This window comes from Ciconia boyciana, chromosome 1 (genome assembly GCF_034638445.1).
Source record: "Ciconia boyciana chromosome 1, ASM3463844v1, whole genome shotgun sequence".
Lineage (NCBI taxonomy): Eukaryota > Metazoa > Chordata > Aves > Ciconiiformes > Ciconiidae > Ciconia > Ciconia boyciana.
The window spans coordinates 128,297,191-128,310,700 of NC_132934.1; the positions used below are offsets into that span (position 1 = coordinate 128,297,191).

General features: G+C 34.9%; 1 protein-coding gene across 2 annotated transcripts in view; it reads left to right on the forward strand.

Moving 5' to 3' along the window:
* The window catches only part of DMD (dystrophin), a 1,150,282-nt gene that overhangs the window by 746,521 nt on the left and 390,251 nt on the right, over positions 1 to 13,510 (forward strand). For both annotated transcript variants that reach the window (XM_072848384.1, XM_072848392.1), the window contains one exon: positions 6,141 to 6,305. In XM_072848384.1, coding sequence (XP_072704485.1) covers positions 6,141 to 6,305 — 165 coding nt within the window. The remainder of the gene's footprint in view (positions 1 to 6,140; positions 6,306 to 13,510) is intronic.

Sequence of the window (13,510 nt, forward strand, 5' to 3'; positions counted from 1 at the left end):
ATGAAGCAGAAAATTGTTTGGTGCATTGGATTTTTGGACTGCTTTAGTCTTCTGCATCAATGGGGAAAAAAAAAGCATTTTAAAAATAAAAATGAAACTTGAGGATATTACAAATACATTGTTAAGAAGTTAAAAAAAAAAAAAAAAAAGCCAAAAACCACATGCCAAGGTCAGGTCCTGAGATGCTTGTATGGAAACGTGAAACACTAGCTACATAGCAAAGAAAAATCTTCTATGCATATTTTTAGTAGCATGCTTTCATCTTCCTCTAATAATACAGTCTTTACTCCAACTTTGTCAGAGACACTATGGCTCATAAATATTCATCGTTTTAAGGAAATTACGTAGATTTTGTTTTAAAGTCAATATTGAGCTTGTTAATGAAAATGGCTCAGTTAATTAACTAAATGGCATCCTAAACTGAACTTATATGAAACTCCTTCTTACACTGATTGTTTTTCATGAAGAAATGATGCATAAAAATTAACTTTTCCCCCTTCTATTTTAAATCATTCTTCGTACGTGCTCTAGGGATGGTGATTTTAAGCAGATAAAACTTTCTGAACAGTGGCTGCAAGAATTGCTATTTTATGCAATCATCTTACTAGTGTGATGGAAGTGTCAGTTGTGATTTATCACTAAGTCTGGATTGAAGCTTGCATTTAATGGTTGTTATGACTTTAGTTATTTCTTTATTATCCAAGTCCTGGTTTGGACAACATAAAATCCTGCTTTCAGTCCAGTTATGCTGTGGGCTGATTGCAGTGTAGTCACCTGTGTCCTTTTTTCCTAATATTTGTATTTTTGCAGAAATGGAATAGTAATGCAGAAGCTGCTGCTTGTTTTACATTTAGTAAGGAAAGCAATTCATACAGAAAGCTATACATTATTCATTTTTCTTTATGCAAACAATTGTGATTTTTTTTTTTTTCAAACCTGACACTACCAGTTACCTTATATTAAAAGCCCACTTTCATAAAGTGCTTTGTATATCAGAGGGTCCCTTCCAAGCCAGGAGTACAAGAAAAACATTGTTAACAGTCTTCACAGATACCCCACAACATACTTTTGCTCATATTCATTGGAGTTTATTATAATTTATCACATTATGCATATCAAGAAAGCTGAATTTTAATCCACTGTCAGATTCATCAAAATAAGATTCTTTTATAAGTGCCGCTCTGTTATTGAGAGGTTAGTGAGACAGCTAGCAAGAGAAAGGGGTACCTTATCTAACGTTGGGGAAAAAAAACAGATTTCCACTGCTGTTAGAATGTCAGAATTTGGGGCTTATTTTCTCTTCATTCACGATTAGGAAAATTCTCCATATTCTTTTTTGACAAATGACATACTGGGGAGATGCATCTCCTCATCTATATTCCCAAACAGCTGGGTAATAACTGCATTATCTTCTCTTTGGTCATTTTAGGTAAATAGGAAATGACCTTGATGTTGACTTGTGAGAGAGAAGGGAAATATTCAAAATCAGGCATTGGTCACTTGAAATATTATTGTATGCAAGTCATTTCAGTGGCTTTCCTTACTTTTATCACATGGCAGCTGCTGATAATGATAGTGATGCCTTACTAGTAATATAATTTATCAGGTTCATTCATTTGCAATAACATTTCTGACCTCTGCAAAACTATTCCCATTGTTCATTCTTTCTTACCTACTGTCTCTACCTAATTAGTTTCAATTTTTTCATTTTGAACATTGTTCCTGAGTTACAGGATTGAAATGTAATTCCACAACTATTATTTTAATTGATACTGCTTTAATTGAATCTGCTTTCTGGATATTCATAAGGAATTAAACAGAACAGGGACACAGAATATGATTTTACATCAGATGGCATACTTTATACAACTTCTTCCTCCCTTTGTACTTACTGTTATCATAAGGATTGGTATTCCTCTCCATCTGCTCGGCTCTAAGTCATCCCATAGTGCATGCACACAACTGTGTATAGACTGAAAAATAACTATCTAAAGCTAAAGTAGGAAATAGCAGTGGAAAGCAGCATGTGGAATGATCAAGGAGATCTATACTGCCAAGCTGAGCATATGTATCATTTTGCACCAAAGTAATCAGATTGGGGTGGGGATGGAAAGAACGTAATAGTGTATCATTTAGGCACCTTGTGAAGGAAGATCATCTGAGACATGAGGTTTAGATGGAACAGAAACAAGCAATGCAAGTAATTTGAGAATTCATAAAGAGAAGAAACGAAAATATTTAGATAAAGATCTAGACATTGAAAATCTGCAATTATTCAAATTTCACAGAGTATTCTCATGTTTTGAGAGATGTTATCATTTATATGGCTGTAATTTATTTGTGGTTTTTTTAGTATTTTAATGAAAAGAGTAAAAATTGGAATACATAAAATTAAATAAGTGGGAAATTGTCTGATAGTTTAAGATTAGAATAAAATTAAGTATTGTGAAGACCAGTGTCAGTTGGTAAAATTAGGCTCTTCTACTGTTTCTCAGTTTAGAGCTGAAATCTTTTCTATTATTCTGTTACTAAGCTTCCAATTAATCTAACTTAATTAACACTTGAACTAAAGTACAGAATTTTAGATGCATCACATGCTTTGAGATTAATGTTTTGACACATATCATTGAAATTATATAGTCCTTTGATGCTGAAATCAGAATTTTTTCTTTGAAGGAATAATCCATACTTTTGTTGTCCTTTGCACTTGCAATTTTTTTTTTTTTTTGGTTGCAAACCAAGGTATGTTTTCAATGTTGATCTTCTGCCAAATAAGGCAAAGTTGAAAAAATTTAATTTGTGTGCAAAGAGCTAAGCTAGATTTTTAGAAAGAACTTCCAATTGAAGTTGTCCTTTCTTCAATTTCTTCTTTTGCACCCTGTCTTCCTTGCCAGCCTATAACACTCCTTAATCAAGCCTGTGTTCAGTTTTAGGCAGATCTCATGTTTGAGAAAGCATCTCACGTGTTTGCCCTGGTTTTACTCTTCTGCAGGTGTTGCCTTATGGCCACTGCTCCTATTGGTCTTCCCCCTTAGAAAAGAACATCAGCTGTCCTCTGATAAAACCTAACAAACAGTCTTTCTTAAATAGGAGGGAAAGAGATAAGATACCAAAGGGGATGAAACTGAGTAGACACCGGATGGTTACCCTGAGACGACAAATGAATAAAAGGAGGATGGGGGAGGAAGGGGGCCAGAAGCAAAAATGCAGAAAAGAGAATTGGAGTGGGACACTAGCCATTGCTCACTCATCCCTGGAGGCATCCAAGAACTCATAGAGAGAGCCCAGAGACAGCAGCGCAGTGGGATGGCTGTAAGTCCCACCAGCATCAGAATCCCACCTCAGGGTTGGAACTCCTGGAGCTGTGAATAACAAGCCTGAAAGACTGAGTAAAACGGTAGGGAAGATTCTGGAGGGCCCATCTCCTTGTGTACTCCTCTGCCACAGGAAGGGCATAAATCTGGTCAACCAGTCATCATGTCCATGTCCATTACTCCATGGAGGTTTTCCCAAATTATGCTTCTGGTGAGTTGCAGAATTAGCTCAGGAAACAAGCTGTCCCCAAGAGACAGTCTGCAGCAGTACCTTGGCTAGATAGGCAGACTTGTAATTACCTTAAACTCATCAGGCTCTCATTTGATTAGCCAGCTTGACAGTTTGATACCAGAGCTTAGAAAAAAGGCAAGCAAATGCAGTCCCTGAGATCTAGAATCTAAGAATCTGGTTCCCACACAGTGGTATGTAACACGTTACCTGGATCTTACAAGGTACTGCCTTGTTAAATGCTTATCTGTGCTTATCTGTAACCCTAACCTGAGTTTGAGGACAGTCCTTTATTCATTTATTTACTCTTGTTCTTTTTATCTCTGTGGTAAAAGTAGATGACATTAAATCGCTGTCTATAATGAACCTGATTCATATTGACCTAGATTTCTTTTTAATTCTTATATTAGAAAATATATAATCCTATGTTTGTGCTATTATTTTAGAGCAGGAGCCAACTTGTAAGAAGAGGCTGCATTTACTTATATCACAATTTACCTCTTACTATAGCTATAGGTGGGATTTATTTTGCTTTCTTTTCTTGTGTGATTATTTTTGAAAACAGTACGTTGAAGTACAGTCTGTCACCAAAACCTAATCCTTCATCTTCTGCTTTTCTGGATTGAATATACCTTAGTATGTAATTGGTTACTTCCCTTCTCCCCCCCACCCCCGGCCGAAAACTCAACAAATTTTTCTTTCTCTATCTTGTGATAGACCCAATATGCTTGATTAATGTTGACTGGAAGCAGATTAATTTAAATTTCAGATCTTCAGAAGTCAGCTTGGATTTTTATCTGCCTATGACTACCTATTTACTTTCAGTAGTATTGCTGTGGAACTTGTTTACATTAATATTAAAGCTACTAAACATTGGAGATTAACATTCAAAAGTTGTAAGAAAGATGAAACTAATCTTCTGTGAAATTAGGCCAAGTTCTGCATAGATATTTGAGTTAACACATAAGGGAAATAAATGCATTTTTAATTGTTTTCTTTCATATCTGGGGCCATTCTGGAAAAGCAGAGTTTTTATTATATTTAACAAGATTAAGAAGATAGAAAAAGTAATTTGACTCATGGGTCAGTTTTTATTAAATAGGATATTATGGGGTGGCTATAGTGAACAATAGAGATAATTTAATATATTGCAAATCAACTTCTTGAATTACACATATCACTTAAGTACGGTCTAATAAATCATATGCAGAGTATATGTAGAGGGGTTATTTTAGTACCAACAAATCAGTATTTTCAAACCAAAGTTGTAAAGAAATTTATATGTCATGAGACAGTTGTGTTCTTCCCATTCTCTCAGCTGGTGGTGGTTTGGTTTTGTTTGGGTTTTTGTTTGATTTTTTGGGGTTTTTTTTAGTAACCTTCATTGCTTTCATGTCTCTGATGGGTTTAGATTTATTGTTTTCTGTAAAATGTCATCATTAGGAATTAGAAGTTAGTACACAGCAGTAATACTTGTGTAGCCAGGCAATATGATAACAATGCTTCCATTGATGCTGTTTAACTTTACAGGGAATTTATATTTTATTGTGTGTATCAGAAACCTCATGTTTTGCTACTTTTAAGAGGGTTGCTTTAGTAAAAACATGCTTAAAACCAACGAACTTTGGGAAACCTCATTTTTCTTGATATGGAAAACTAACCATACTTCTTGGCTGATTTTAATAATTAACTGCCATTGTTTCTTATGTCTGCCCAGGCCCTATATTTGCTGTTGTGAATTATTTTTTTTTAAAGTACAGATGGTTTGCAGTGTTGCCCATTGTGTAGTATAGTGACACCTCACCTCTCTAGCTATAGAAAACAAGCTGGGAAGGACAGCATGGAGCTTTGTGTTGGCTTATTTATTTCCAACCTGTTCCTATATTTATTCCAAGTGCTTCAGTGCTGTTGGATTTGAACTATGCCCTTCACTGATTCTTAATTTCTAATATTGTTGGCACAGAAGAACATGCTTAGTTAAAAATCTGACTGCTTTGAATGCAAATCAGAGAACCAAGTGGCCTGATCAGTATTAATTATATATTTCTTAATTATTTTTCTTACTGTATGCATCTGCTCATGCATATTTGAACTCAACTGGCAACTTTAAACACCTTGTAAGAAAACACATGCTTATAAATATCTAGATTCAAGAGGTCAAGAAGGGTTAGATATCATTCAAACAATCAATTTTGTATTTTCACTATTGCTTTTCCTGATTAAAAACTGACCTTTAAAATGGTTTCATATACTGAGATAATAATTTTTTTACCAAAAAAATGAGAAGCCTGATGCTGGGGTTTGTTTTTTTTGGTTTGTTTTGGGTTTGGGTTTTGTGTGTGTGTGTGTGTGTTTTGGGTTTTTTTCTTTCTTTTTTTTTTTTTTTAATTTTTTTTAGGAAAGAGTGTGTTTTGACTGACTTGCAAGACACTTAACATAATAATTTGATTGGTGGGTCTACTCTTTCCTTCCCTTCTTCCTACCAGTGTATAAAACATTTATTTTAACATTTTATTTAAGTGTACATGTATGTAGTGTTAAATTGCTTTATGTTACTTTTTTTTCACCAAAAAATTGGCTTCTGGTATTTTTTTCAGGTGTCAAAAGATCTTCCAGAGAGACAAAAAGAAATAGAGATTCTGCTAAAGGATTTCATTGAACTTGATCAACAACTAAATCAGGTGATATTGTGGGTAACGCCAGTCAAGAACCAGCTGGAGCTTTATAACAAAGTGGGTCAGCCAGGAGCTTTTGATATTAAGGTAAATTTTCTTCCATTTAAAAAAAGCATTAGGATATTTAGTGGTCAAAATGTCAGTTGCAGCATTAGCTGTATAGTTTGTATTAACAACATAGCTTTGAGACAGAAGTCAGCAATAGTCCCCAGAAGTTCAAAGTTCTATGAATTAAGGATAACTTTTATTCTTTTCCATTAAACGGTTTCTAGAGATAGGGCAATTTAGAACCAAGTTGAAATATAAATATAATCTATTATTTTTGCCATATCAGATACATGAAACAATAGCTCCAAAAGTTGATACATCAAATTTTAATACAAAGTGAACTAAAATTCAGAACATCAGTGTTGGACCATTTAAGCTATTTCATTCAAGTTAATATGACTATATGAAAATCGAATAGTTAGGGCCATATCATGATTCTCGTATTGCAAGGAAAGATATCTAACTGCACAGGTAGCATTCCACTAATCAATAAAGCTGATTGTCTAGTAATTGTGAGCAAAATATTTGTAACATGATCCTTGATATGTATGTAGGTACAAAAAAAATGCCTGTATATGGGTTGGTTGAGGCCAGAAAAATTAAGGATGAAAAATACTGATTAGAATCAACTGGCCTGATGAGTGAATACTTAGACCTTTTGGCCTTGCATTTTGTCTATGCATATATGAGCTTATCTTCACATAATCTTTAATGGGGGGTAATATTTAAAATACAATAGCTTATTGAAATCCATGAAATTTCTTTGGTTTATAGTAGCTGAGCATGTTGTTCACCTAGATAAAGATTAAACAGAAGACACTGAGTTTTGTATTGATTTTGATGATGCAATTTTCAGTGAAAAAAGAAAAAACTGTGAATATTTAAAACTTTTCTTGCCTTGCATGAAATGGAGTAATACCTGCTTCTGGAGATGTCTGGTTTTGCTGAGCATATTTATTAAATTAACTTTAACTTATTTTCTTTTAGGGAACTGTTTTAATGCCAAAACACTTTTTATGTCATACACTCACATTATATAAAACAGTGAATCTCAAGTCCTGTTGCAGTCCTATAATTGACAGAATGAGTTCAGCAATGACATTCATTCTCTTTTTAAAAGATAAAATTAGTATAGCTCTTTGCAAATTTCTGTATATGTACTGAATGAGTGATGGAATCTTGCTTTCAAGAAAATTATCTATCCTTATTTCCTGTGTTTTAACAAAAATTTTTAGATGATTCATCCATTTTTTTCTTATATTTTCCTATTCTGTTTCCTTTATTTCTAGAATGATTCCACCATTAAAGTTTATATAAAATAAAAGCAGGGCTAAATTGCTACAAATTATAAGAGTATTGCTTTTCATACTGCTTGTGAAAGACATGTTCTGCTTGGCTCTTTCAGTTCACTTATGGTGATGTGGCAGGAATATTTCTGAAAAACTGTTGAAAGAATAGAAAAAAATTTAAAAAATCTGTAGTCCTGAAGTGGTGGGATGAAATTATGTATGTCTAGAGAGGTGGAGGAACAATGAAGAGTTCCAAAGAAAGGCAAATAAACTTTCTCTCTGTGAAAGACCCTACCATATTTCTTTCATGGATAAATTTAGGTCACTTACATTTGAAGCTTGACCAATTTTGATTGTAGATGAAACAGCTAGTTGTTTATACTGTTGTAAGGGGCTGTAAGCATATGAAGCGTGTTAGCTTTTATCTGCATGTTATCTATCTGGATTGCCTTTAAAAGAGGTAGGTTTACCATCTTAAAATGTTGTTGACTGATGGTTTACCCAGACTGTAATTTTCTTCAAGGAGAGAATCTCGTACATTAAAGATTCTATATTAAATATCTCTGAAGGCAAATGGGATTCTTATAACTTTTTTAAGGTTAAGAATAAGCATAGTAAGTGTTTTGAGACTGTTAATCATGACAAAACACACAGCAAAAATGAGTAGTTATAATTCAGGAAAGCAGCCTACTCATGACAATATTCAATTTTATACTCAACTTCAAATGCATACTTCAGATCCATGCTAACATGCTGTCCTACATTGGGTCAAGCATGTGCGTACACATGCTCTCAAATAATTGTTGACATGATTATGTTTATATGTATTTTTAAATTACTATCCTGTATAGCTAATGTTACCTTTTGAAAAGTAAGGACATCTGCATGATTACCTATGGAAGCGATGTATTCAACAAAGTCTTTTGCTCTGGTGTTCCCAAATACTGTATAAATATTCAGCCTTTGTCCTACCACCATTTTAATTCCTTCAGCAGTATCCAGAGAACATTGAAGTATCTTGGATTTAAATCCTATCTTGGATAGGATTTAATAACTCCTTTTTTCAGAAACAAGTGTGACTCTGATGATCACTTAGTAGAACAAAAAGGTTATTGTTAATATTAGAAAAGAGATGGGATGAGAAATTTTGCAAAAAACCTTTTTGGATAGTCTAAAAACCTGGAAGGTATGAAGAAGAGGTTTAAAACTGACAATCAAACTTACAAATACAGCACTTGAGTGAAAAAGACCAGGCTCACGTAAGTCCTCAGGAAAACCAGACTATTTTTGTTATAGGATTTGACATAATGGCTTACAAATTTTAATTTTTATTTCAGTTGTGACATTGTCTTTTATGGAATTTCTGTCAATGTTCTTCATACTATTACTAAGCCTGCAAGATAATGTTGTTCTCCTTCCTCCTCAGCCGTTAAGTCCCCTCCGATCTCTTTTGTTTTCTAAGTTATTTATTTGGGAAAAGAGTTCCAAAACTAACATGAGTGGCAAAGATTGGGATGTAGATTTTAAGTACTATAAGGATATTAACTTCTAAAAGCCACAAAATATTGAGTGTTAGAAATTTTCTGGCCTCAGAAGCAGGTGGAAATCGATGATGAGAAGAACAGGTGGGGTGGGATAGGTAGGAGAGAAAGAGGATGGGAATATGTGTTTCTTTTAAATGAATGCATATGGTGTCTTTAACAAGTTAGCAATCTTAAAATAATACGCCTGTTTTAAAGCAAGTTTCTTGCACTTTTACTTACCTGTAGCAAATTTCAGTTACAGAAATGTGTGGTAGCTGAAATTAAAACTTGATACACTAACCAAAGTGCATCTAAAACACTAATTAGAATTATTCTGACAGAATTTTCCAAAAATACAGTGATTTATTTCTCTCAAAACTGTAGTAATCTTTACTTTTTGGCATGCAGCTATAATCTGATAACTAACATCACAGTTTCCTCCATAAATCAAGAGATGTAATAAATGCATGTCCTTATCAGATAATCTGATTTAACCTTTTAAATAATATTGATCTATATAATACATGTATAATAAATACATAAAGGAGAATATCTGTGAATTTCACTTGCACAATTCATACTGATAACTTGCAATTTCTGTGCACTAATACTAATTTAAAAGCTCATACGTTTTTTCCACTTGTGCAAAAATCAACTATTAAAAATAGGTGAGAAGTCCCTTAAATTTACACTTACTTAGAAGAAAGATGAAATAAAAGCACCAGCAGTGTTAACCTTTAATGGTGGCACAAAAGCAATTCTATGAGAGTAGCAAAGGTGCAACCAAAGGAGAAATTATTACATATTGTTACAGAAAGCTTCACAAAACAGTAAGACTTTTAAGACCCAAATACATAATTGGGCTTGGTGACAGGTAGAGACATTAAAATTCTTCCTGTAGCTCTTAAGACTACATCTATATTAGTAAATAAAAAGCGATCAGGACCATTTTTTGGCCTAGAGGTCAACTGATGCAGCACAGCTTACATCCGTGCAGCAACACTCTTACCCCCCAAAGATGATAGTCGCATCCAAACTGCCTGTTGCTGCATCTGTGGCTCGGCTAATCCCTGACCATGCCTGGGCACTGTCTCAGACAGTGCAGTTCAGCCCATGCTGGAAGCAACACTCCCAATTTAATGTTGTGGGCAGTCATGCTGCAGAGCTTGAGCATATGCCCTCTCTCTGTTTAGTTCATTACTCCTGCTGTCACGTAAAAATTCAGGGAAGGATGCAAACTAGTTATATGAAAGGGATAGGTTCAGTGTCGCTGGCATCGTTCATTTTCTGTGTCATTTGACTTAGTCATGCAGTTCCCTTCTGCTTTCAGATCATAGCTCTATGGATCTGTATGTTCTCGACCCAGGGCGCTGACTGTGTGCTTCCGTGTAACATGAGGTTATGGACATGATAGCACTTGCTCTTGGGGCAGTAGGACCACTAATAATGCTAAAATCTTTCATTTAGCAGTTTTTCAGTTCCTGAAGAGTGGTGTCTTATACCTCTGCCCTTGTACATATCCTCGTAGTGCTGGATCCAGAGTGGTACCACCACTGACTGTGATTGTGTCCAACCAATGCTCTGCAGCCTACCTACATCCAGGATTTCAAAATCCCAAAAGGTGTATTGCCCTTGCATTAGCACAAGATGACATAGTGCATGTTCGTGCCCAACTTGATATAATCACTTATTTAAGAAAAGGCTTTCTGTCTGTTCCCTCACATTTATTAACCCTTTATTAGAGAGGCATTTGCAGGTGAATAATTACATAGCATCATATCAGCCTCCTCCAGCCCTACAAAATGTTTCAAGATGCTTAATACCAGCTGTTTCCTAGACTTGTACCCAGAGTTTAGTACAAAAGTAGATAGTGGAACAGGCTTCTTTCTACTTCACTGTAATGCAATTAGGAAACAGGAGATGAGAAGATGCAGTCAGAAAGAGATGGGACAAGTCCAGCATGTTCCTTGGTCACCCTTGTGGAGTGGGACCTTGTGGTGCCCAGGAACATGCTGGGGCACCTAGTAGTCCTACGATCTCTGGAATGCTTTGTGTCATTTGAGGCTTTGGGTAACATCTTAGCTTCTAAAGTATATACATATTTCAGTTTAAAAAGCATCAAAAATGTTGAGAAAAATGTAAACACTATGAAATTGTTGATACAAAACTTTTTAAATTTATTTAGTCCCAAGAAATATGTTGTAATTTATAACAGCATTTACTATAAAATACATGCCCTGCTGAATCAAAAATGTTGTTTTCTTTCACCCCATTCTGCTATCATAGCTCTACGCTTATTTTAAAGAATTACAGCATGGCTCAGGAAACCCTAATATATTTCATGCCAATATAATTTGTCTTCATAATTTTCTTGACCATAATTTAGAGACTGCAGTACCACAATTAGAACCCAGGCCTTCAGTTAGACACCATAATTTTTAGCAGTGGTTTCCAAAATCCCAAGTAGGCTTTAATAACTCACTCCTCACTTAATAAATAAGAGTAGAGAAAGGATTCTGTATTCCCAGGATTTAAAAAACATCTGTAGCAGTATTTGCTTCACTCGTTGTTAATCCTTAATTACAGTTTTCTTCCATAAACAGTCAAAGATTTTTTTAAAGTTTAAAAAAACTGTCCAAATAAATCAACACTGAAATGCATATTTGCAAGCTACCAATTTAAAGTATTAGGATAGATCTTAGTTCTTTTAAAGTGTTCAATATTTTTTTACCACATTGACATAATCTCCCTTCTCAATAATAGCATAATACAGACTGCTTCTGTGAAATACTAAAGTGTATGCATGGGGAAGGCATGAAATCTACATCTATAAGAACTTCTTGACTCTGCTGCTACTTGTGAACACTGGAACACTTCCAGGTTTGCAATGTAGCTTCTTATGCCTCTAGAATATATTTCATATTGTGTCTTTTACAACTCTATGGACTTTTATAGTTTTTCAAGCTAACAGTATGACTTCTCTGTGCATTCGCTCTTTGACCTGGAGCTATCTTATTCTGATAGCTATTTTGCATGATTTAGTATTCATACTTCACAAACTTAGATGAAATCATCATGAATTTCCAATTTTACAAAATGGTGCAAAGAAAATACTACAAAAATTGTCTACATTATAACATAGAAAAAGATTGAAATACTTAACAGTACAGCTTCGTTTACAGTACAGCTTCTGCCAGCACTGGTGTCTAGGTTCTTGGTGTTATAGCCATAGCCATTGGATACAGCCATGTCAAGAGACGCCCTCAGTGTAGACATGTCGAAGTTCAGCTCTCACTATGTGCTTGTTTTTTACGTGCTGGTACTTTTTTTACCAGTACTAGTGATGTGTGGCTAGAATTAAGCCCATTTTCCTGGTCTTGCTTTCAGTTTATGTTGAACGACTTTATTTTTCTTAGCAGTTTATTCTTTCTTTGTCAATAAAAATCCACAGCTAAAGATATGCTTTTTGTAACTCCTGAGCATTCAAATGTAATGGTTTTGCTGGTGTATTTCCACAGTCCTTAGTCACATAAATAAACCTGAATCCTAGGAAGTGATAGCTGCTTTTCAACTCTTAATGCAACCATATCCTCTCAGTGCAAAGCTGGGGTCCTTCAGGATAATATGGATGATATGAGATATTGTCTCTCAGTGAGTCAATTTTGATGTAAGGAAGTTTTATTTAGCCTTTTCAGATCTGTCTGGATCCTGATCCAAACAGCACTAGCTCCACTTCTGCCTTGCTTGTTGGGCTCTCTGAGGGTAGCCTTGCTTCGTTCAAGTCTGTGCAGTTTCATAGTATTTTGAGATATATTTCCCATGGTACTTGGCAGTTCTTTGGGCTAGAAATATATGGGGAGGCGGATATCCATCTAACAGCAGCAGATACTAGACAAACAGCAGAGCAAGCTGTGTAGCAGTTACTGAGGTGTGGACATGCACAAACTTCTGATAGGATGGTCTCCATTTTCCTCTTAAACATCATTGACAAAAATTAAACATCATTGACAAAAATTCTGCCAGGTATTCTTTTTGTCATAAATATTAATATAAACAAGAGCCCCTAAAACAAGCCTTCATATACTGTTGGAATATTAAAATTTTATATGAAAGACCTCTTATACAGAAACAGTTACAGCTATCGCATGATATATGGCAACCGTGCAGCTGACTAACAGACAACTATTTGTCGTCTATCAGAGAGGTGCATAGAATTAGTATAGTTGGTTCAATATAAGGTCAGAAGATACTGCTCTGATCATCTAGTCTGCTCTATAAAGTAGTCCCTTCAGTTTTCTGAATTATTTCCCACTTGAACTGCAGCACACCTTTCTCAAAAACAAACAAACCAAAACAAGACTGGTTTCTAATTTGCAGGTACGGACAGTCATCCACATCTTGTGGTAAATTACTTCAACAGTTGAGTTAAAAA